Raw genomic sequence first — 26,893 nt, forward strand, 5'->3', positions numbered from 1 at the left:
TACATGTATATATATATATATATATATATATATATATATATATATATATAATGTGGGGTATGTGTGTATATTGGAATATTACTCAGCCATAAAAAGAATAAAGTCTTGTCATTCACAACTACATGGAAGGACCTAGAGAGTATTATACTAAGGGAAATAAGTCAGACAGAGAAACAAATATCATGTGATTTCATTCATATATGGAATCTAAAAACAAAGTAAACAAACAAACAGAGACAGACTCATAAATACAGAGAACAAATTGGCAATTGTCAGATGGCATGGGGCCAGAGGTGGTGAGGAAAATAGATGAAAGTCATGAAGAGGTACAAAATTCCAAGTATAAAATAAATAAGTCATGGGAATAAGAAGTACAGCCTGGAGACTATAGTCAGAAATACTGTAATAACTTTGTATGGTGACAGACACAGCTTACTGTGCTGAGCATTTTGTAATGTATATAATTTTCAAATCAGTATCTTGTACACCTGAAACTTATATAATATTGTATGTCAAGTGTAATTGAAAACAAAATTTTTTAAATCATCAGTTTATAATCAAATAAAGACAACAGCAGCAAAAGAACTCACTGGCCACCTTTGGAGGATATCCAGGAATAAATTCATTATCTGATAAAAGAAAATACTTGAAAATTTGTCCTAACTTTTCTTTATAAACTGTACATTAAGGTGACAAGACAATAGTAAAGAAAAGCTCTTCTACATAGAAGACTTCAAGTGTAAAATAAATGAAGAAGGAATTACAGAATAAGAATGATACTATTTTGAAAGCCTTAATGAAATATTGGATATAGGCAATTGGTATAGGTATTGGATATAGGTAATAATTGCTAAAACCATTAGGTAAAAGGCTGATGGGAAAATGGATAATGGATAGACTGAGTTAGAGGCTCCTGAACCCATTGATCAATTATGAAAACAGAAATGACCAGCCACCATGTATCTGAGATATAATACATAAAAAATATAACAGCACCACCTATAAAATATATTTGCAAACAATAAAATCTTAAATCTCATCAAGCATCTAGATCTGTTTACTGAAAATGTGGGGAGTATAAAGACAAGTATAAAGACACGTTCCCAAATAGATGGGGACCTAATTAGCAAAACTCAGAATGTAGGAGATTCTGTAGCACAAATAATCCTGCTTCTTTAACAAATAAATGTAATAAAAGAGAAATCTTTAGATTAAAAGAGATTTAAGAGACAGATCAACAAAATGCAATGTGTGATTAATCTCATTTGGATCCTGATATTAAGAAATCAGTGCTAAACTACTGGGTATATATCCTAAAGATACAAACGTGGTGCTCCGAAGGGGCACGTGCACCCGAATGTTTATGGCAGCAATGTCCACAATATGTCTACAATAGTCAAACTTCCATAGTTCCAAACTTCTAGGTTCCAAGAACCTAGATGTCCATCAACAGATGAATGGATAAAGAAGATGTGGTATATATATGCAATGGAATACTATGCAGCCATCAAAAGAAATGAAATCTTGCCATTTGCGACGACGTGGATAGAACTAGAGGGTATTATGCTTAGCGAAATAAGTCAATCAGAGAAAGACAACTATCATATGATCTCCCTGATATGAGGAATTGGTGATGCAATGTGGGGGGTTTAGGGGGTAGGAAAAGAAAAAATGAAAGAAGATGGGATTGGGAGGGAGACAAACCATAAAAAACTCAATCTCAAAAAACAGACTGAGGGTTGCTGGGGGGAGGGGAGACGGGAGAGGGTGGTGGGGTTATGGACATTGGGGAGGGTGTGTGCTATGATGAGTGCTGTGAAATGTGTAAACCTGGAGATTCTCAGACCTGTACCCCTGGGGATAAAAATACATTATATGTTTATTAAAAAATTTAAAAATTTAAATCAATCAATCAATCAATGCTAAAAAAAAGTCATGAGATAGTTGAGGAAATCTGAACACTAGATATTTTATGATTTTTAGCAGTGGTGAAACACATACACAGCCAGTCTGTGCCAGTTCATTAGTGCCAGCTGTGCACCTCTCTACCTAACCCTGTATTTTGTCTCTGTATTCAGTATTGTCATGCCAGAGGCTTGGAATTAGCCATTGTGGGAGTACTTATGCCACAGGAATTGGCAAGCACTACTAATCAGAGTTTTTTCATCTAGAGAGCCTGTTACTAAATATTTCCCAGGAAATCACTGACTTAAAGGATTATTATTATTACTATCATCATCATCATCATCATCTTCATCATCATCATCATCAAGGACAATAATGATTTTGTAGTTGTGTTTTTAGGAGTTCTTATCTTTTCAGATACATATTAAACCATTTATAGCTAAAATTATATGATGTCTGGGATCTGCTCTGAAATAATCTTAGAAAGAGTAGAGGAAGAGAAGGTATGGGCATAAATGAAAGAGTATTAGCCATATATTAATAAATTGAGGCTGCATGTTGAGCACATAGGGGTTCACTATTTTTCTCTGTGCCATTTGTTCATGTCTTCCAAATTCCATAAGAAAACACTTAAAACAAAACCACAAAGGTTCTCTGACACGTGGTGCCTGATCTCTCACTTGGCACTAGCCCACAAACACTTTTCATTGCAGTCCTATTTGCAGTTCCCTAAACATGCACGTCCTTCCATGTCCTTACAAATGGTTTCCACTATGCCTCACATTCCTTTCCCTCCCTCATTCTACCCCACAGTTTATCTCATTAAGCTCTTATTCATCCATTGGATCTCAAAATCATCTCACCTGGGATATAATATTAGATCCTATGACAGTCCTGCATGCTGAGCATATCTCTAAATAAGGATACAGCAGCTAGCACTTCCATGTGTCAGGTTCAAATAGTATGGGTTTAATCCACACTACAATCCTATGAGGTTAGTGCAATTATTAGCCTCATTTTCTAGATATGGAAACTTTATAATGAGGCTAAATGACCACCCCAAGGTAAATATTGGAGTAAAGATTCAAACCCACTCTTGACTCCAGAACTTACACTCTTTAGCACAACACTATGTTCCCTTGACAATGCTGTGCTGCCTTCGTTCCTCTACCATGGGACCTACAACCCCCTAATCTCTATTCACCTCTCCTCCCCATTAGACTGGAAGTTCCCCCCAAAACAACACCTTGATAATACTATTCCCCAAATATTAATGTTTACTGAGTATTGTGTGAATAACTATGCAGGTTTTCCTCTACACTAGTGGTTTTCAAACTATGTTCCTTTAAATCTTACAAGTCAGAAGTGGCACATGGGCCATTCTAATATGTGCCACCGTAGAGAAAGGATGACTGACCCTTACGATGCAAGTACAGAGCCTCAGAACCAGCCCCCCTGATTAACTAGTGCATGCTTTATGTACTGAACACTTGAAGTAAGTTTGAAGGAAGAGTCCTTCTACTAAGTCAAAAGTTTCAAAATCATTGCCCTAGATCTAGTCAGTGTGCCTTCATTCTAACCATCTTCAGAAGGCAAGGGATATCTTCTTGGCTATGTTATTGAAAGTAAATTTTCCCAGTATCCTGGAATGTTTACACTGTTTCTTTACATTTAAATCTTCTGAATATGCCTGAATTCTTATTCTAGGTTTATTACTCTGAATTGTAAAACCTCTGGAATGGGAGAAGATATTTGCAAATCTCTTATCAGATAAAGGGCTAGTACCCAAAATCTAAAAAGAACTTACCAAACTCAACACCCCCCAAAATCCAAATAATCCAGTCAAGAAATGGACAGACAACATGAACAGACATTTCTCCAAAGAAGACATACAAATGGCTAAAAGACACATGGAAACATGCTCAATATCTCTTGGCACCAGGGAAATACAAATCAAAACTACAATAAGCTACTACCTCACAGCAGTCAGAATGGCTAAAATTAATGTCAGGAAACAGATATTGGTGAGAATGTGGAGAAAGGGGAACACTCTTACACTGTTGGTGGGAATGCAAACTGGTGCAGCCAGTTTGGGGCACATGCACCCTAATATTTATAGCAACAATAACCACAACAGCCAAACTCTGGAAAAAGCCCAGATGTCCATTGACAGATGAGTGGATAAAGAAGAGATGGTATGTGTGTTTGTGTGTATACACACACACACACAAACATACATATATGTATATATAGATATATATTTTTCAATGGAATATTACTCAGCCATCAAAAAGAATGAAATCTTGCCATATGCAACAACATGGTTGGAACTAGAGGGTATTGTGCTAAGTGAAATAAGTCAGAGAAAGACAAATACCATACAATTTCTCTCATATGGAATTTAAGAAACAAAACAAACGAACATAGGGGAAGAGAAGGAAAAATAAGATGAAAAGTGAGAAAGAGGCACATCATAAGAGATGTTGAACTCTAGGAAACAAACTGAGGGTTGCTGAAGGGAAGAAGGGTAGGGGAAGGGATAATTGGGTGAGCATTAAGGAGGGCATTTGATGTGGTGAGTACTGGACGTTATATGCAACTGATGAATCACTAAATTCTGCCTCTGAAACTAACAACAACAATAACAACAAAAACCCCAAAACAAAAACAAAACAAAACAACACCTAAAAGTAATCACAACAAAGAATTGCTTTTCGCTCCCCAGTAATTTACGTCCTATTTTTTGAGCTAAGCCTTTCCCTTCTCTCTTCTGTCCAAAGCCTATCCCATGCTTTTACTCCCAGGAGATGCTTACCTCCTCCAAGTAGGGCATGACATCCCACAGTGACATGTAGTATTCTGTTATCACTGACTTATATACAGCCATAGGTATTGAATCTTGGTTGGGAGGCTTGTGAATCCCTGCAATGAAAAACAGGAGACTGGGCCATTCTGAGATCCTACCCCAACCCCCTTCAAGGGCACCACCCCAAACCACCAAGAATGAAGGGCCCAGTCCATCACAGGACATGCCTTCCCAATTCCAGGAAGAATCATAAGGTAGGAAGTAAGTGAGTGGGATTCCTTTCATATCTATAGGCTCTGAGGCAGGAGGCCCTGCTGTCCAGGAAAAGAAGGTGGCACCTCAATGCCACTGCTGTACCAGTAGTTCTCAACCCTGGTACCTCATTAGAATCTCCTAAAGTCCAATGAGAAAATACATATGCTCAGATTCTGCCCCTTCCTCCCCATTTCAACCAAGAAATGCTTTCTAATAGCTCTGGGATAGACCTGGCATCTCTGGTTTTTACAAGTTCCACAGAGGATTCTGATGCACAGCCCATGATGCACATGGCCTTAGGTGCTGAGAACCTAGAGGGTGGGCCCTGTATTTGGGCATATTTGAATCCCCGGTGCCTAATTATAAAATAAACTGGAACAAACTGGGTATCTCCCAAAAGTACACCTTTATCCATTCCCTCAATCCCCTCTTCACAGGACAGAGACCAATTGAGATGCTGAGTTACTGTTACTGTTCTCATCTGAGTTACTGTTCAGATTGAGATTGTTACTAGGTACCCAAAGAAGAGCTAAAGAACTCTTGATATGCAAGGTACTCAGTTGTACGTTCTCCGTTCTCTGTCAGCAGTGCCCCATAGTCTGAAAAATATAAAGAAATTTGTCACTTTCCCCAAAGAAATCTTCAGCTTCAGCAAAGGAAGACATGAGAGTTTAGTAGTGAGCAAAAGGATCCTTAATACAGAAGCTTAGGAAGGAAAATTTTTGGCATTAAATAAGAAAATACCACATCCCAGTTAATCCAAACCAGGAGCTATCTGCCGTACTTTGCAGGGCTTTCAACTGGTATCTAGTAAGTCCTGGCTGAGAGCCCAAGGCTACTCCAATCCAGTGGTTTCTACTTTCTATTCAATTTCTAATTAAGTTTGTTTGTTTGTTTGTTTCTTTCTTTCTTTCTTTTACCCTTGACTTGTCACCTGGTCTCTCAGTGGAGTTATAGACTGGGGAAGACCCATTAACAAAAGCCCTGGTGTTATCAAGAGATCCAGAGTAACTGGTTTCACAGTGAACTTCTAAGAATAAGGGCCTGCAACGTGGATAGATAAGATTAAGCTACCAAGGCCTCTGCCTCCAAAGTCCCAGACAGGCTAGATTCTAGTGGTGGATAAATTCTAGTACCATCAAGAGGAATAAACATCAAACCTTCAATCCCCAGCATTTGTTAAAGGCAAAACAGATGAACAGGCCCAGAGATTGTTCCCAGAGACCCACCCTAGGAAGCTCCAGGCTCAAATGGCGGGGTGGCCTAGGTTGGAGACAGCTGTGGGGGTCAAGTACTTGCCATAGCTTGTGACCATAGGGAGGTACTGGTCCAAAGATGCAGATCCACCCATAAAGCCAAAGTTGGTGCCACCATGGAACATATAGAAGTTGAGGGAGAAACTAGCATTGAACATTTCATGCACATCTCTCATTAACACTGCACAAAGATAGGAAGAAAAGGAGAAATGGGGGAGAAAACAAAGTTTGGGAGAATTAATAGACCTTTGTGGGATGTTCAAACTGTACGCATTAAATATTTGTTTATGTGTCTTAGTCTTAGGTAAATAGATGTCTAGCTCAGTGTTTCTGGAGCACTTAGTAACTTTTCAGTAAATTCTAGGTAACTTCTTTAGTAACCTAAAATTGTGGCACCAGAAACATTTACTTCAAACCAGATTTGATCTTCATCAACTCTCCTGGAAGGCTGTGGCAGATAGTCTCGGCCCAGAGAACACACTACTTCCTCCCAGTACGCTTTCATTGAATTGCCCTATCTGTTAGAACGACTCACTCTAATGCTTTAATAACCTCAACAAAATATAAGCAGAGTGGAAACACCGCTAAAATTTTAGTTTCAACTCACTCTGGGGTTCCCATTCAGCCTAGCCCCCTAAATCTAATACTCAAAGTACTCTAACCATCAGGAAAAAAAAAGAAACAGGCCAGTGCCATCTCTGTTATCTATTCTCCTGAGAAAGGATCTAAAAGTACTCACAATGTGAATCCACAGAATGGGGGGCAGTACCCCACCCATCCAAAGAACTTGCTGTATACACCGTCATCAATATAGGGCTACGACCCTGAGAAAAATGAAATGTCAATTTAGTAAAGTTCGGTACAGTTTAGAAGCCCTGAATTGCTTAGGAGAGCATTGTGAGGTCCAGTTCTCACAAACCCCCTTTACAATTCAGAGCATCCCCTCACCGCTCACAAACCCTGAGTTCTACTCTTCATTCTCAGGTCATTTCCCTGGTCTTATTATTCCTTTTGGAGTTTGAATGGACTTATCCCTTAGGCTTTGGTAAAAGCAACTGCCATCGCCACATTTTCCTTTCTGGAACAGTAGAATCTCTTCATTCCCTTCAGTGACCAGATTAGAGGTCTAGTATAGAAGCATCTGGCTCAGGGGAAGCCTAAAAATATTCAATAAATGAATGCTAAAAATATTGAATCCCATTAAATAAGAATCCCTGAGTCTCAGAATTGTGTTTTGTTTGTATTCAAGTATAAATAACACACAGCATTCTAATAGTTTCAGGTGTACAATATAATAATCAACAATTCTGTACATTTCTCACTTCTTATCCTGTATACTTCGTTCCCTTCATCTATTTTACCTATCACCCCCAGTCACCACCCCCGGCAACTGTGGATTGAAAAAACCAGTATTTAAATTTGTTGTCTCTTTTTTTATTTGTTTGTTCATTTATTTTATTTCTTAAATTCCACATGAGTCATATCATATATCTTTCTCTTATTTCACTTAGCATTATACCCTCTAGATCTATCCATGTTGTTGCAAATGGCAAGATTTAATATATATATGAATATATATATGAACATATATATATGAGTATAGACACACCATGGAATATCACATGTATTTATAAAATAATCACATTTTTATATATACACTATTGAAATACATATACATTATTTATATACATATGAAACAATCACATTTTCTTTATCTATTCATTGCTTATCATACACTTAGACTGTTTCCATACCTTGGCTCTTATGAATAATACTGCTCTGAACATAGGAGTACAGATATCTCTTCAGGATAATTATTTCATTTCCTTTAGCATATATACCCAGAAATAAGACTTCTAGATCATATGGCAGTTTTATTTTTAATTTCTTTATTAACCTCTATACTATTTTCCACAGTGATTGTACCAGTTTATATCTCTACCAACAGTATATGAGAGTTTTCTTTTCTCCACATCCTTGCCAGCATTTGTTATATCCTGACATCCTAACGGGAGTGAGGGGATGTCTTATTGTGGTTTGATTTGCCTTTTCCAGATGATTAGGGATACTGAGCAGCTTTCATGTACCTATTGTACATCTACAGGTCTTCCTTAGAAAAATGCATAATGCAGGCCCTTTGCTCAGTTTTGGTTAGGTTACTTGGGGTTTCTTATTTTGCTATTGAGTTGTACAAGATATTATATATTTTGGATATTAACCTGTTATCAGATATGTGATTTACAAATATTTTCCCCCATTTCCATAAGTTTCCTTTTCATTTTATTGATGGTCTCCTTTGCTGTGCAGAAACATTTTACTCTGATATAGTCCCAGTTGTTTATTTCCGCTTTTGGTGTCAAATGCAAAACACTACTACCGGGGCACCTGGGTGGCTCAGTGGGTTAAAGCCTCTGCTTTCGGCTCGGGTCATGATCTCAGGGTCCTGGGATCGAGCCCCACATCGGGCTCTCTGCTCAGCAGGGAGCCTGCCTTCCCCCTCTCTCTCTGCCTGCCTCTCTGCCTACTTGTGATCTCTGTCAAATAAATAAATAAAATATTTAAAAAAAAAACAAAAAACAAAAAACAAAACACTACCACCAAGATCAATATCAAGAAGCTTATGCCTATCTTTTCTTCTGGGAGTTTTGTGGTTTCAGATCTTATGTTCATATCTCTAATCCATTTTGGGTTGATTTTTGTGTATGACTTAAGATAGAAGTTAGTTTCATTCTTTTGCATGTGGATATCCAATTTTCCCAACACCTCATGTCCCCAGAGGAAATCTCACTTGATCATGATGTGTGATCCTTTTAATGTATTGTTGAATTTGGTTGCTGATATTTTATTGAAGATTCATGCATCTACGCTTATCACAGATCTTGGCCTGTAATTTTCTTTTCTTATAGTGTCCTTGTCTGGCTTTGGTATCAGAGTAATGCTGGTCTCATAAAATGAGTTTGGAAGCATTTTCTCCTTTCTATTTGTAGAAGAGTTTGAGAAGGATTGGTGTTAGTTTTGCTTTAAATGTTTGGTAGAAATAAGCAGTGAAACTATCTGGTCTTGGATTTTCCTTTGTTGGGGAGGTTTTGATTACTGATTTAGTCTTCTTACTAATACTTGGTTGGTCTGTTCAGATTTTCTCTTTCTTCATTATTCAGTATTAGTAAGCTGTATGTTTCCAGGAATTTATCTATTTCTTCTAGGTGGTCTAATTTTTTGGCATATAATTGTTCATACTAGTAGAAGATATGATCCTTTATATTTCTGTGGTACCAGTTGTAATTCCACTCTTTCACTTAAAATTTTATATAATGAATCTGATCTCTTTTTTCTTAGTATAGTTCAGTTTGTTAAGTTCATCTTTTTTTTAAAAAATGTGGTTTCATTGATCTTTTCTATTGTCTTTCTCATCTCTATTTCATTTATTTCTCCTCTGATCTTTGTTATTTCTTTCTTTCTACTAACTTTGAGCTTAATTTGTTCTTTTTCTAGTTCCTTGAGGTAAACTGTTGTGTTTTTGATTTGAGGTCTTTTCTTTCTTAATGTATGTGTTTATCACTATAAACTTCTTTTTTAGAACTGCTTTTGCTGCTTCTCATAAGTTTGAGATGTTGTGTTTCCATTTTTATTTGCTTCAAGATTTTTAAAAATTTCTTTTTCCATTTATTTGACCAGTTGGTTGTCCAGGAGCATGTTGTTTAATCTTCACATGTGAATACTTGTGAATTTGTGAATATTGTGAATTATTCAGTTTTTTTCCTTGTAATTATTTCTAGTTTCATACCATTATGGTCAGAAAGTATAATTTCAATCTTCTTAAATTTATTAAAACATGTTGTGTGACCTAACATATGGTCTATTCTGGAGAATGTTCCATGTGTGCTTGAGAAAAATGTGCATTCTCCTGCTGTTGGTCGGAATTTCTGTATATATTCTGCAGGTCCCTCTGGTCCAACATATAATTTAAGTCTCATGCTTCTTTATTTAGTATCTATCTAGATGACCAGTCCATTGTTGGAACTGAGGAATGTAAGACCCCTACTGGGATTGTATTGCTGTCTATTTCTCTGTTCAGATCTGTTAATATTTGCCGTATATATATGGGGCTCCTATGTTGGGAACATAATATTTACAATTGTTATATTCTTTTGATGAATTGACCCCTTTGTCATCATATAAAGACATTCTTTGACTGTTGATACAGAGCTTGTCTTAGTCTATTTTGTCTGCTATAAGTATAGCTACTCCCTGATTTGTTTTATTTGTTTTGGCTTCTATTTGCTTGAAATATCTTTTTCCACCCCTTCAATTTCAGTCTGTGTGTATTCTCAAAGCTGAGGTGAGTCTGTTGTAGCCAACAGATGGTTGGGTCTTTTTTTTTTTTTAATCTATTCATTTACTTTGTGTCTTTTGATCAGAGGATTTAGTTCCATTTTAAATTTAAAGTAATTATTGATAGGTATTATGTTAATGCTTTTCTGGTTTTTTTTTTTTAATAATTCTTTTGTTCCTCTCTTGATCTCTTCCTCTGTAGTTTGATGATTTTTCTGTACTGGTAGGCTTTGATTCCTTTTTCTTTATCTTTTGTATATCTACTACAGGGTTTTATTTTGTGGTTACCAGGAGGATTACATAAAACATCTCATATTCATAGCAGCCTATACTACTAATAACAGGTTAACTTCAAACATATACTTTACATATTTAACCTTCTCCTTACCTTTTATATTTTTAATGTCACAATTTACTTCTTTTTACCTAATGTATCATTTAAAAATTATTGTAGTTATAATAATTTTTAATACTTTTGTCTTTTAACCTTCATACTGGAGTTAAATTTATTTACCCATGACATTATTCTCTAAATTTAACTATACATTTACCTTTACCAGTGAGTTTTATACTTTCATGTGTCTTCCTGTTACAAATTAGCTTTTTTTGTTACTAATTAACTCACCATTTCTTTCAGCTTAAAGAACTCCTTTTAACATTTTTTTGTGAGGCTAGTCTGTTGTGATGAACTCCTTTAGCTTTATCTATCTGGTAAATCCACTGCTCCTTCAATTCTGAAGGACACCTCACTGGGTAGGGTATTCTGGGTTGGTGGTTTTTTTTTTCTTTTTTCTTTTGGCACTTTGAATATATCACCCCATTTTTTCTGGCCTACAAGATTTGTGTTGAAAAATCTATGGCAGCCATAAGGAGGGGGCAAAATTAAGATGGTGGAGTATTAGGGGGACCCTGAATTTGCCTTTCCCTTCAAATACAGCTAGATCAACATTCAACTATTTTGAACAACTAGGAAGATGATCTGAGGATTAAGAAAATCTGCACAGATGGAGGGAGAGAACATAGCAGATGCAATGTTTGGAATCATGAATTGGGAGCAAGGAAAGCCTCATGGTCATTGAGGGGAGGGAACCCTTTTCGTGGAGCAAAATCAGGAAGAGAGAGAAAGTGGGAAAGAACCCAGTGGGTAGGGAGTGCACAATAAATCTTGGTAAGGAGATCCTCTGGGTAGCACAGTGAGAGATCACTCCCCTTCCTGAAGGGCATTTGGAAGAGCATATTTTGCTTCTCCAAGGACAAAAGGCCAGCCAGGAGACATTGAGTGGTGCTCAACAGCAGAGTCAGAGGTGCATGCAGAGGACAGAAAGCCTCTTAACTTTTTGTTAGGAGTCACAATAGGTTTAAATCTCTGTGCACACAGCAAGTGGCTGCTTTTCTTCAACAGAACTAAGCAGAAAGTAAAGATAGGAGCAGACTGCAGATAACCTGGCCACCACTTTTTGCTGTCTGCCACAATAGATGCAAGCCTCTGTGATGGCCTCTCTGGGACAGAAGGGAGTAGGGGACTGAGTCAAGTGCAGATGGCCAATAACCTGGCTCCAGCTTTTTGCTGAGCATTACATAAATTCTAGCCTCTGAGTGCATACTATGTAATGGCTTTTCAGGGGTAGGACAGTGCTGGGCACACCATGAGCCTCTCCTCTGAGGGACAGAAGTAGGCCCACACCTTACCAGGTCCTTTAAAACCTGGAGTTTTGAATCCAAGCCACTGACCAGAGTGAAAATCCAGGAGTTTTGTGGCTCCAGACATGCTGATGGCTCAGGTACAGACAGGTTAAAGACAAGGAACTGATGAAATCCCAGCACACAGAAGATTCTTTGCTCTTCTAACAGGGCCTCCTGAATAGGGGTAGCTGTGAGTTCTGCTTCCCAAAGACAAGATGGGGGATGACACCATATTCTTATTCCTCCACACCCCTCTCTCCCACCCACCAGCACAGACTTCAGAAAGAAACACAGCACCTCCAGTGGAAGCTGGAGTACCCTACACTAAACCCTGACACCCTGCATCTGGCAGGATCATCTTTAGGAGGGCAAAAATTCACCCTAAAAGAAAACAGAAGGTAATAATCACTGCCAGGGATTTAATCAATATGGAGATAAGTAAAATGTTTGAACTACAACTTAAAAAGAGCAATTTCAAAGATACTAGCTGGGCTTAAAAAAAGCATAGAACACACTAGAGAATCCCTTACTATAGAAATAAAAGAACTAAAATCTAATCAGGCTGAAATTTAAAAATGCTATTACTGAGATGCAGTAACAGATGGAGGCTTTAATAATGTAGATAAATAAGGCAGAAGAGACTCAGCGCTATAGAAAACAAAATGATGGAAAATCAAAAAGCTGAAAAGAAAAGAAAAAGACAACTACTGGATCATGAAGGGAGACTTAGAGAACTCAGTGATTCCATAAAGCAAAATAATATCCTGATAATGGGGGTTCCAGAAGATGAAGAGCAGGGGAGAGGGACATTTGAACAAATTATAACTGAGAACTTTCCTAATCTGGTAAAGGAAACAGGCATTTGAGTCCAGAAGGCACAGAGAACCCCCTCCCCTTAAAATCAACAAAAATAGGTCAACACCTTGACATATTATAGTGAAACTTGCAAATTTCAAAGATAACATGAAAATCCTGAAAGCAGCTCAGGACAAGAGGTCCTTAAGCTGCAAAGGTAGAAACATAAGGCTGGCAGCAGACCTGTCCACCGAGACCTGGCAGCCCAGATAGGACTGGCATGATACATTCAACACACTAAAGGGGAAAAACAGGCAGCCAAGAATACTCTATCCATCAAAACTGTCATTCAGAATAGAAGGAGAGATAGAGTTTCCAGGACAAACAAAAACTAAAGCAATTTGTGAACACTAAACCAGCCCTATAAGAAATATTAAAGGGAATACTTTGAGTGAAGAGAGAGCCCTAAGAACAAAAAACAAAGGAACAGAGACAATCTACAGGAACAGCGACTTTATAGATAATACAATGACACTAAATTCATATCTTTCAATAATTACTCTGAATATAAATGGACTAAATGCTCCAATCAAAAGACACAGGGTATCAGAATGAATTAAAAAAAAAAAAACAACAAAAAAAAACCCAGGACCCATCAATATGCTGTTTACAAAAGACTCATTTTAGACCCAAAGACACTTCCAGGTGGAAAGTAAGGGAGCGAAGAAAAATTTAACATGCCAAAGGACATCAAAAGAAAACTGGAGTAGCCATCCTTATATCAGACACACTAGATTTTGAAGTAAAGACTGTAGTAAGAGATGAAGAAGGACACTATATAATAATAAAAGGATCTGTCCAACCAGGTCTAACAATTGTAAATATTTATGCCCCCAGCTTGGGAGCACCCAAATATACAAGCCAATTAATAACAAAATTAAAGAAACACATTGATAATAATACAATAATAGTAGGGGACTTTAATGCCCCACTCATAGCAATGGAAAGATCATCTAAGCAGAAGATCAACAAGGAAACAAGGGCTTTGAATTACACACTAGATCAGATGGACTTCACAGATATGCTCAGAGCATTTCATCCTAAAACACCTAAAACATCCTAAAACATTCATCAAGAAGAATATACATTCTTCTTGAGTGCACATGGAACATTCTTCAGAATACACCACATACTGGGTCACAAATCAGGTCTCAACTGGTAGAAAAAGATTGGGATTATTCCATGCATATTTTTAAAACACAATGCTTTAAAACTTGAAGTCACCTATAAGAAAAAATTTGGAAGGACCACAAATACACAGAGGTTAAAGAGCATCCTAAGAAAGAATGAATGGGTCAACTAGGAAATTAAAGAATAACTAAAAATAACTAAAAAAATAAATAAATAAATGGGATCAAATGAAATGAAAGCATGACAGTTCAGAACATTTGGGATGCAGCAAAGGCATTTGTAGGAGAGAGGTATACTGCAATAAAAGCCTTTCTCAAGAAATAAGAAAAGTCTCAAATATATAACCTAACCTTACACCTAAAGGAGCTGGAAAAGAACAACAAATAAAGCCAAAATCCAGCAGGAGAAGAGAAATCATAAAGATTAGAGCAGAGATCAAAATATAGAAATTAAAAAAAAAAACGCAGTAAGACAGAACAATGACACTAAGAACTTTTTCTTTTAGAGAATTAATAAGATTAATAAGAATTAATAAGATTAATAAGATCAATGAATTAATAATAATAAAATTAATAAGATCAACAAATGCCTAGCCACATTTATCAAAAAGAAAAGAGAAAGGACCCAAATAAATAAAATCATGAATGAAAGAGGAGAGATCGCAACCAATACCACAGAAATACTAACAATTATAAGAGACTTATGAGCAATTATATGCTAACAAATTAGGCAATCTGGAAGAAATGGATAAATTCCCAGAAACATGTAAGCTACCAAAATTGAAATAGGAAGGTATAGCAAATCTGAAAAGACCCACAAACAAATTGAATAAGTAATCAGTAATATTGAATAATTAATTGAAATTGATTGAATAAATAAATTGAATCAGTAATCAAAAATCTCCCAAGAAACAGGAGTCCCAGACCAGATGGCCTCCCAGCAGAATTCTACCAAACATTTAAAGAAGAATTAGTACCTATTCTTCTAAATCTGTTCCAAAAAATAGAAATGGAAGGAAAACTTCTAAACTCATTCTATGAAGCCAGAACTACCTTGATCCCAAAACCAAAGACACCCACTGAAAAGGAGAATTACAGACCTATTCCTGATGAACATTGATTTAAAAAAAATTCTCAGCAAGCTACTAGCCAATATGATCCAACAGTAATAAATAATAATAATAATTTATTTATTTTTTTATAACCTAATAATAAAAGGATTATTGACCATGACCAAGTGGGATTTATTCCAGGGCAGCAAGGGTGGTTGAAGATCTGCAAATCAATCCATGTGATACAATACATTAATAAAAGATAGGGTGAGAATCATGATCCTCTCAACAGACGCAGAAAAAGCATTTGACAAAATACAGCATCCTTTGTTGATTAAAAACTCCACAGTGTAGGGATAGAAGGAACATACCTCAATATCATATCAATATCAATATCATAAAAGCCAAACAAGCAAAACAAAAAAACTCCAGTAAATATCATTCTCAATAGGAAAAAAACTGAAAACTTTTCCCCTAAGGTCAGGAACACAACAGAGATGTCCACTATCACCAGTGTTGTTCAACACAGTACTGGAAGTCCTAACCTCAGCAGTCACACAACACAAAGGAATAAACTGCAATCAAGTCAGCAAAGAGCAAGTCAAACTCTCACTCTTCACAGACAACATGATACTCTGTAGAAAACTCAAAAGGCTCTACCAAAAAATTGCTGGAACTGATACAGGAATTCAGAAAAGTGGAAGGATATCAATGCACAGAAGTCAGTTTTATTTCTATACACTAACAATGAGGCAGAGGAAAGAGAAATTAAGGAAATGATACCATTTACAAGAGCACTAAAACCCATAAATACCTAGGAATAAACTTAACCAAAGAGGTATGGATCTATGGTCTGAAAACTGTAGGACACTTATGAGAGAAGTTGAGGAAGACACATAGAAACAAAAAAACATTCTATGCTCACGGATTGGAAGAACAAATATTGTTAAAATGTCTATGCCACCCAAAGTAATTATATATTCAATACAATCCATATCAAAATACCATCAGCTTTTTTCATAGAGCTGAAACAAACAATCCTAAAATTTCTGCAGAACCAGAAAAGACCCCAAATAGCCAAAGAAATGTTAAAAAAGAAAACCAAAGCTGGCATCATCAAAATTCTGGACTTGAAGCTGTAATCATCAAGACAGTATAGCACTGGCACAAAAACAGACCCACACCTCCGTGGAGCAGAATAGAGAACCCAGATATGGACCCTCAACTAATCTTTGACAAAGCAGGAAAGAACATCAAATGGAAAAAAGTCTCTTCAATAGATGGTGTTGGGAAAACTGGACAGCAACATTCAGGAGAATGAAACTGGACCATTTTCTTACACCATACATAAAGATAAAATGAAAATGGATGAAAAGCCTCAATGTGAGTTAGGAATCCATCAAAATCCTAGAGAAGAACATAAGCAGCAATCTCTTTGACCTTGGCCACAGCGACTCCTTGCTAGACATGTCCTCAAAGTCAAGGGAAACAAAAACAAAAATGAATTCTTGGGACTCCATCAAGATAAAAAGCTTTTGCACAGCAAAGGAAACAGTTGCCAAAACCAAAAGACAACCTACAGAGTGGGAGAAGATATTTGCAACTATCTTATCAGAAAAAATGCTAGTATACAAAATCTATAAAGAACTTATCAAACTCAACACCCAAAAAAACCAAAAAATCTGGTCAAGAAATAGAAGACATGAACAGACATTTCTTCAAAGAAGACATACAAATGGCCAACAGAAACATGAAAAAATGCTCCATACTTGTCATTAAGAAAATGTAAATCAAAACCTCAATGAGATACCACCTCACACTGGTCAGAATGTCTAAAATTAACATGTCAGGAACAATAGATATTGGTGAGGATGTGGAGAAAAGGGAGCCCTCTTACACTGTTGATGGAAATATAAACTGGTACAGCCACTCTGGAAAACAGTATGGAGGGTCCTCAAAAAGTTAAAAATAGAGCTACTCTATGACCCAGCAATTGCCCTACAAGGTATTTATCCAAAAGATACAAACATAGTGATTCGAAGGGGCACATGCACCCCAATGTTTATAGCAGCAATGTTCACAATAGCCAAAATATGGAAAGAGCCCAGATGTCCATCAACAAACAACATAGAACAGATAAAATTGTGCTATATTTCTATAATGGAATATTACTCAACATCAAAAAGAATGAAATCTTGCCATTTGCAGCGACATGGATGGAACTAGAGGGTATTATGCTAAGCAAAGTAAGTCAGTCAGAGAAAGACAAATACTATATGATTTCACTCATATAAAAAACAAAACAAATGAACATAGGGGAAGAGAAGGATAAATAAAATAAGAGAGGGAGGCAAACCATAAAAGACTCTAAGCATAGGGAACAAACCTAGGGTTGCTATAGGGGAGGTGGATGGGGGGATCGGGTAACTAGGTGATGGGCATTAAGGAGAGCACCTGAAGTAACAAGAACTGGGTGTTATATGCAACTGATGAATCCCTGAATTCTACCCCTGACACTAATAATACCATATATGTCAATTAAATTGAATTTAAATAAAAACTTTAAAAGAAATCTGTGGTAGCCTTATGCAGGTTCCCTTATATGTAACAGGTTGCTTCTTTCTTGTTGTTTTTAAGATTTTCTCCTTGTCTTTACCTTCTGACAAATTTATATTGATATGTCCCAATATAAATCTCCTTGGATTCATTTTATTTGGCACTTTATAGGCTTCCTGGATCTGGATGTCTGTTTCATTCCCTAACCTAGGCAAGTTTTCAGTCATTATTTTTTTGTTCCCTTTTCTCTTCTCCTTTCAGGATCTCTATAATGTGTATATTCTCTGATTTGTCCCATAAGGTGCCCCATAAATCCCTTAAGCTCTCAGAACACTTTTTTTTTATTCTCTTTTTTTTTCTCTTATGATTGGATGAATTCTACTGCCCTGTCTTTGAGTTTGCAGATCTGTTTTTTCCACTTCATCAACTCTACTGTTGAGCCCCTCTATTAGATTTTTAGTTCAACTACTGTATTCTTCAGCCCTATGATTTCTGCTTGGTACTTTTTTATACTTTCTATCTCTTGGTTGAAATTATCATTTTGCATATGCGTTGTGCTCCTGACCTCAGTAAGTATCTCGATGATATTATTTTGAACTCTCTATAAAGCAAAGCACTTATTTACATTTTATTAAGATCTGTTTCTGGAGTTTCTTTTTCTTTTGTTTGGGACAAATTCCTCTGGTTTTTAGTTTGTTTGTTTTTCATTTTCTTTGACTCTCTGTTAACTCCTGCATATTATATACAAAGAGCCATCTCTCCCCATCTTGACAGAATGATCTCATGTAGATGAGCCTTGTTGATCAGCCCAGCCCAGGTTCCTAGTTGTCTCTCAAACTTTTGTGATTGTCTGAGCCATCTTCTTTGTTTTTAGTGGCTCAAAGTAGTTGAGCAAGTGCCAAGAGCTGACACTGTCCCAAAGGAGAGGATCACAATCAGCAACCAGATGCAGACTGATTAGAGCCCGGAAGCTCAGGCACCAGTGAGGAGTATATTGTTAAGCTCCTTCCAGGGAGAAACTGGGAAATGGGCATTTTAGCTTGCTTTCTCTGTGCTGGGCCTAGGTATGTATAGCCAGTTGGGAAGGAGAAGCTTCTGTGCTTGTTAAGGACTCTTTGTTTGCTATGGTACTGTAGTACTCGTGAGTACAGGTGCCATTGACTATTACAACCAGGTGATCCAGCAGCCTCAGGTCTCTGCTGCAAGCTAGGTACCAGATATGTGCACAAGCTCCATCCAGAGAGATCTTGGGACTGGGTTTTATTATTGGAGTGAACTGGAAGAAGGTGTGAAATGTGTCTGCTGGCTCCCCAGGACTGGAGAGATTGTAGTCAGCCTCTAGATGCCTGCTAAATTAGAAGCCTGGCTGGCCCTCAGACAGTAACCTTTAAAGTTTCAGATATACCTCTTTGGGGACAGATTGGGACATAGATGATTTTGCCTTTCCCTCTGTGCTGAGGGGGCGGGGGAACAGTCATGATTAGTGCTCATGTGGCCATTACAATTGCTTCCTTTTTTATATAGAGTCTTATGGGTCTCATGGGCACAGCTTTCAGAGCTAGGTGTTTGGAAGCCCATATCTCCAGTGGGAGTCTTAAAAGTTGGGACACTAGATGTGGGGTCCGAATCTTCCACTCCTCAGGGAGAAGCTAGGGGCTGAGGATTCCCTCTCAATTGTGACACTATATCAGGGGATGAGGTTTATGGTAAGAACATGTCTCAGCCTTTCCCACCTATTTTGGTGTGAATATTTTTTCATTCTCACAATATGTAAAGTCACTCAGCTAGTTTCTATACCTAATTCAGAGGGAACTGCTTGTGGGTGGCTGTATATTTGGGGTATGTGTGGGAGGAAGGGAGCTCAGGAGTCTACTGTCACCATCTTGGTCAACTTCAAACTGAACTCCCAGTACCTTTCATTTATTTTTAGAGAAATCCTAAATTACATTTCCTGGAAGCATTCCATTTTGTTAAAATATCTCCTAAAACAAAATGGCCTGAACAAAAACACAAAAACAAATTCTTCAATTGTGCTCCAACCAGTATGAAGAAATATGGTAATGTCACTCATAGTAATAAAACCCAAGTTTTCAAAACTTGGTAGTAGATGTCACAGATTTGGTTTAAGTGAAAGCTGCCATCAGATAGCACTCTAAATCTCTTTCATATAAACTGCCAGCAGAATGGATCTCTTCCTTTCTGCATTTTGGTATTTCAGCTCTGTTGCTGCTGTTTTGTTGTTAATTTTAATGCAGGGACTTTATAATGATCTGTGTTGATTTCAGCCTACTCTAATACAGCAGATCCTATCATTTGGTGGATGAGCACTCATTTCCAGCACTGTCTCATCTAGACCTTTGACAAGCACAGCTTCTGTATCTTCCCTCAGAAGAGGATCAGTCAGAACAGAACCAACAACAGAGCCCCCATACTCACTGAACAATCCTGGAAATAGCCTCCACAAGGACAAAGAAGATATCTTTTTCATCACCAGTATATATCCAGAGCCTAGCACAGGATCTGGCACAAGGTACCCACTCAAAATAATGTGCTCATTCTGATCTAAGTTTGAAACATCTAACTTCTCATCCACTTCAAGCTTTAGCTCCCCCTTAACTATGTATGTTCTACCTTATCCAGTCTGGAGAGAAATCTCTTTGATAGAGAATACAAAAACAAAATAGGGGTTCAAAAGCTCTGCTTTCTCCCCATATTTAGTTACATCTGTCCTAAGAATTGTGTTTCTTTCATGTTCAATTTCTCACATAAGAAATGCATTAGAAACAAATTATAATGAACTTTCTAAAGCTATGGGTACTTATTTTTGTTATTTAATTCCTGTGATTGCTCCTATATTGTATCAAATAATTTTCTCACCACAGAAGAAGTTTAAACAGTTAATGATATAAGAAAGTGAGAAGAGCATGGGATTTGGGAACAGAAGGTTTAAATTGAAGCCTGGGTTATTCAATTACATGGTCTGATTATCAACCTGTGATCTCAAATCAGTAATTTAACCTAAGTCATGGTTTCCTCATCTGCAAAATGAGAGTATGATTAATAGCTTTTAACATGGTAATACAGGAAATAAACATGAAAAAAAAATGGGAAGATTACATAAAGTAAAAACTGTGTATATAAACATTATCACAAGTTTTTCTAGCTTTTGTTACTACCTCATATTCTGTATTTGCCTTTGTTTATTGTCTGCCTCTTACCACTAAAATATAAGCTCCAAAAGTTCCGCTTTTATAGATTTCATTCACTGCTTTATACACGGTGCCTTGAAAAGTACCTAACTGGTACATAGTAGATGCTAAAAACATTTGCTGACTTACTCAATAAATAAACAAATTACCTCATTTTCAGAATTTTGCTAATTATAGACACCATATCATTTTTAACTTTGGATTCCACTGGACTTATTGCCACCCCCCATTCTTCCTCCATTATCATAATGTTAGCATCTATCTGAGTGCTTACTTTGTCGTGGGAATTATAGCACCTCTTCATATTCCCTTGGAATGCACTGACCCTAATCCCTGCACATCTCTGAGCTTCCTATACCACTTCCTGATGTTGGCCTAGTCGTTACAAAGCTGGACATCTCCCTTTGTATCTCTTCTCTAAATCTTAGTGCTGTCTCAGACCATAGGGGAGAAGAATCAGGGATTTAACAGTTTTTAGAGTTCCAGACATTGTTTTATATTGATGGTAATTAACATATTCTTCTTTTGCTCCTAATACCACATATCTCAGTCCTGTGCAAAATGAAACACATAACCATGGATCTCAGCTGGTGGTAGGAATCTCTACCACCCTCTGATCTCTGGTTACCCATTAATAGTTTTACTGCAATTAGCACTTCCTATCTTGTGTTTATTTACATTCCTTGTCTCTCTCACTGGGTCATAAGTACTTACAGGTGAATGGGGCCATGAGTAAGGGGTTAACAAAAACCTCTCTCTTTGCCCATGCAAACTAACTTTAGGTCTACCTGAAAACCAGATAAAGCCGAATGTTATGCATGTTATCAGGTAGGTTGCTATGATTAAAATGACCTCTGATTAGCAAATTGTATCTGGATTGGAGAACTATGAATGATATATACAAGTTCCTAGTGTAGACCTAGATGCCTGCATGCAGTGTATCTTGAAACCAAGAGTTCCCTTTAGCAGACTTGGAATCTATACCTATAGAGCTGTGAAAAATGATACTGGTTGGTTCCTCCACTGAGACTGAGGCTTCTCTGCAAGGATGGTTCCCATTCCCTAAAACCTGAATTGTCACTGGGGGTAGGGACTGCCCCTGGACTGCTGTGAGGATTACTACTGATGCTGCTTTGCTAGTATGCTATGTTTCTCATTCCGTATTCTTCTAAAGGGCTATGGCCCAGAATCCGTAAGCATTTGAACTTGATTTAGTTATACCCCAAACCACCTACAGCAGGCATTTCAAGGGCATAACACATCCAGGTTTTAACTGAACTAATCACTGCTGAGAATTTCCCCACCAAATGAAAAAGAGGTCCTAGTGTGAGCCAGAATCAAAACATCTCCCATCTCTGAAAAGTCCTTACCTGAATTGATAAGAGTGTATCATAAGTTTCTTTCTTTATATTTTTCATGTGGACAGTGGAAAGTACTGTGGAGGAAAAGGAGACACTGTATGAGGTCCTCCTACAAGCACTGTTGAGCAGAGAGAGACTATACTCCCAGACAGAGGATGAAGATGTGGGCCTCCACAACTTCTGCACATACACCTCAGAGGGAGTTCTCATTAACACTTTATTGATTGTGGTTAATAATAAAGATATATTCCTGCATGTGGGCCCATACCTGCTCCATACAAAGTGTTTTCACGTACATCCCTTCATTTAGCTTTACGATGAATGACCCAGACAACAAGACTGGTTAAAATAAATTACATTATGCTGTTGAATAAACGAAAGTCAAATGAAAAAACTCAGCCCAGAGAGATGAATAGCCTAAGACCTAAAACTTGACTATAGATCTCCTGACTTCTAATTCAGAATGCTCTCCTGCCTATTCTACAAGATGAAGGATGCCAAAAGATGGGAGAAAGGCCAACAGAAGAAGACATGCCTGACTGGCTGTTTGTGTGAAAGAACTGCAGATAGCGGTGTTCTCTGGTTCAATCTGTCTGCACATCGTCTTTTTCCATTTTCTTAAGTGTCAATCCATATTCCCTCCTTATAATTCTATTCCATGTTTCCCTAATACGTTTATTCCCCAAACTTATTCATCCCCCGAGCTTGGGGTCTTGGTCCATGACAGTACTATTTCTCTGACACTGCCTCCACTTCCTGTTGTTCAGTCATAGACATTTGGCAATGACAAAGATAGCCTTGACTCGGGTCCCAGCCAGGCCCCACTCTGGCCACTAAGGACTGAAAAGGATCGAGCAAGGGTTCTGCATTGTTGGTTCTGTAAGTAACGGCTGGTGGGGTAGTAGGGTAAGAACTTGTTCCTTAACTCACCCCACCACTTTCTCCTAAAAACTATGGGGCCTTGGGCTTAGTTGGTTAAGCATCTGACTTCAGCCAGTTGTGATCTCAGGGTCCCAGGGATCAGGCCCCATAGTCAGGCTCCATCCTCAGTGGGGAATCTGCTTCTCCTTCCCCCTTTTCTTTTGCCCTTCCCCCAACTTGTGGGCTTGCATGTTCTCATGCTCGCTTTCTCTCTCTCAAATAAATAAAATCTTTAAAAAGAAAACTATGGGGAGAAATAAAGTATCCATGGGAAATGGGAGAAATAAAGCATCAGAAGGACTGCTGTTCTGTTTCAGACTTCACTAGTACAGGAAAAAAATTAAAGAGAAATTGTACCCTGTTTTAAGTGGCCTCTTGTCAGTTCATCTCCATTATCAGCGGTCATAAGCAGCACCTTGATTCCTCTTGTGATCAGAGCCTGTGGAGAAATTTAGTAAGGTAAATGAACTGTCCCTTATCCCATGGAATGGCTTCTCTCTAGAAAAAACTGATGGTGATAAAAGTACTGGAATGAAGCTGAGGAATGGAGAACAAGCCTAATTCCTTCATCCAACTTCTTGTAAGTTAGTAAATTAGAACCAAAAAAACATCATCCCTGCCTCAGCCACACTCAGAAAGGCCAAACTGACAATTAAAATATCGGACCTAAAGTAAGAGGCAGTGAGACTATTTTCTTTTTTTTTTTTCCTCATTAAACTTTTTTTCCTCATTAAACTTTTGTTTTAATGGGTCTTAAAGTTCTGTGACAGATTTTTGGTCAAATTGTTTCCATTAAAAAGTACTGATTTTAAAAACTAATAACTTAAAACTGCCACACACACACAAAAGAACAAATGGTCCACAAAACATTCTCCTTTCCTTCTGAAGGTTTTACGATGCATTGTGATCATTAACCAGTCTTTTACTATTAAACTTAAATGGCCAATTGACACAAACAGTTCTGAGACCGTTCTTCCACCACTGATTAAGACTGGGGTGGCAGGTGTTGGGGATAATATTCATTTAGGCTTCTGAGCTTTCTGGGCAGACTTGGTGACCTTGCCAGCTCCAGCTGCCTTCTTGTCCACTGCTTTGATGACACCCACAGCAACCGTCTGTCTCATGTCACGAACAGCAAAACGGCCCAGAGGAGGATAGTCAGAGAAGCTCTCAACACACATAGGCTTGCCAGGAACCATATCAAAAATGGCAGCGTCACCAGATTTCAAGAACTTGGGACCATCTTCCAGCTTTTTTCCAGAACGACGATCTATCTTCTCCTTCAGCTCAGCAAACTTGCAAGCAATGTGAGCTGTGTGACAATCCAGCACAGGTGCATATCCAGCACTAATTTGGCCTGGATGGTTCAGGATAATCACCTGAGCTGTGAAGCCAGCTGCTTCCATTGGTGGGTCATTTTTGCTGTCACCAGCCACATTGCCACGACGAACATCTTTGACAGATACGTTCTTGACATTGAAGCCCACATTGTCCCCAGGAAGAGCCTCACTCAAAGCTTCATGGTGCATTTCAACAGACCTGACTTCAGTGTAATATTGAATGGAGCAAAGGTGACCACCAGTCTCCACTCGGCCCACAGGGACAGTACCAATACCACCAATTTTGTAGACGTCCTGGAGAGGCAGATGTAAGGGCTTGTCAGTTGGACGAGTTGGTGGCAGAATGCAATCCAGAGCCTCAAGCAGTGTGGTTCCACTGGCATTCCCATCTTTACGGGTGACTTTCCATCCCTTGAACCAAGGCATGTTAACACTTGGCTCCAGCATGTTGTCACCATTCCAACCAGGAATGGGCACAAATGCTACTGTGTCTGGGTTGTAGCCAATTTTCTTAATGTAGTTGCTGACTTCCTTAATGACTTCCTCGTATCTCTTCTGGCTGTAGGGTGGCTCAGTGGAATCCATTTTGTTAACACCAACAATTAGTTGTTTTACAATCAGTGTGTAAGCCAGAAGGGCATGCTCACGGGTCTGCCCATTCTTGGAGATACCGGCTTCAAATTCACCAACACCAGCAGCAACAATCAGGACAGCACAGTCAGCCTGAGATGTGCCTGTAATCATGTTTTTGATAAAGTCTCTGTGTCCTGGAGCATCAATGATGGTCACATAATACTTGCTGGTCTCAAATTTCCACAGGGAGGTATCAATGGCGATACCACGTTCACGTTCAGCTTTCAGTTTATCCAAGACCCAGGCATACTTGAAGGAGCCTTTTCCCATCTCAGCAGCCTCCTTCTCGAATTTTTCGATAGTTCTTTTGTTGATCCCACCACATTTGTAGATCAGATGACCAGTAGTGGTAGACTTGCCCGAATCTACGTGTCCGATGACAACAATGTTGATATGAGTCTTTTCCTTCCCCATTCTGGTTTAGGTTGAGCGGTGGTTTTCACGACACCTGTGTTCTGGCGGCAAACCCGTTGCAATAAAGCCAGTGAGACTATTTTCATTCACCTTAATACAGCGCTTTCCCCTAAGGACTTGAATCCCAGATTTTGTCTAGTGCATCAGAGAGCTTAAGACAAACTTCTTCTCCATACTCCTATGCAAATTAGCTACATGCCCGGGACCCAGCTCACAGAGTGGATTAGGAAACACACACACAACTGCTGGTTTTCCTTTGGTCAATGGCATGCACAGGTAAATTTTTGTTTAGTCAATCTATGGTTGCACTTGTCACTGCCTGAGACTTTAATGTCTCTACTTCAACTAGAAATAAATCCAAGAGAGTCTAAATCAAAGAGAAAGAGAAGAGGCTAAGAAATTTATCTATTTGAAAAATCAAATACTGAGACTATGGCCATGAATACTGAGAAAAGCCAAAGGTATGTCTTCCTGGGCCTGTAGATCACAATATTCTGAAGGTGACACTATTCCTGCAATTATCCTTGTTGGGAATGAGAAGGTGGTTTGCTTCTCCTGAACTCTTCTGAAAAACAGGGAAGGCTGAGAGGTGAACAGAATGAGTGAGAGGAGATAGCATGTCATATATTAATAACAGCCAAACTTCTACTACCATAGGTCCTTTAGATGCAATGTTTCCCACTTTTAGGCCCAGCAAGCAATATGGCAAATTGGTAGAGGACCATATAACTTTTTATCTAAACTAGAACACTTAGTAAAGAAAAGGGTGCTAACTGGGATTCATGGACCACTACTCACAGGGATAGCAATAGGTTCCACTTCTAGACACAGTGGGCTATTTTGTTCCAGACTAACCATCCTGCTAATAACAACTAGATGAGCTGGACAAAAAATTTTTTAATTTATTTGAAAATACTAGACATATGCCAAGGAAGGACTTGAGGAATCAAGTTTTCAGAGAGGCAGACAGCCAAGAGAGGTGAAACTAGCATGTTTTAAACTTTTTCCTTCAGACATTGATTCCCCAAGCATCAGTTGAGAGGCTAAAAAGCTGATTAGATTCCCCAGCATTTTATGGGACGTTGGGAAAGAAATTGCAGTTTATAGACTTCCAAAATAGAAGAGGGGCCATAACAATTCTAGGCTTTTAGCTGGGACGCAAAGGGTTGTCTATCCCCTAGGAGA

The 26,893-nt window shown here is 38.2% G+C and overlaps 1 protein-coding gene and 1 pseudogene across 2 annotated transcripts in view; both read right to left on the bottom strand.

Moving 5' to 3' along the window:
• LOC111153976 (beta-galactosidase-1-like protein 2) overlaps window positions 1–26,893 on the bottom strand; it is a 66,485-nt gene that overhangs the window by 18,638 nt on the left and 20,954 nt on the right. Inside the window, exons 7-12 of the mRNA XM_022513331.1 lie at window positions 23,679–23,760; window positions 22,410–22,474; window positions 6,962–7,046; window positions 6,266–6,403; window positions 5,485–5,565; window positions 4,721–4,827 (exon numbers count right to left, since the gene is read on the bottom strand). Of these exons, the coding sequence (XP_022369039.1) occupies window positions 4,721–4,827; window positions 5,485–5,565; window positions 6,266–6,403; window positions 6,962–7,046; window positions 22,410–22,474; window positions 23,679–23,760 (558 nt within the window). The remainder of the gene's footprint in view (window positions 1–4,720; window positions 4,828–5,484; window positions 5,566–6,265; window positions 6,404–6,961; window positions 7,047–22,409; window positions 22,475–23,678; window positions 23,761–26,893) is intronic.
• Window positions 24,048–25,762, bottom strand: LOC111153740 (annotated as a pseudogene). The gene has a single exon (XR_002641041.1). The product of XR_002641041.1 is annotated as an elongation factor 1-alpha 1 pseudogene (transcript).

Source organism: Enhydra lutris, unplaced genomic scaffold (genome assembly GCF_002288905.1).
Source record: "Enhydra lutris kenyoni isolate GAN:26980312 unplaced genomic scaffold, ASM228890v2 scaffoldscaffold34, whole genome shotgun sequence".
NCBI lineage: Eukaryota > Metazoa > Chordata > Mammalia > Carnivora > Mustelidae > Enhydra > Enhydra lutris.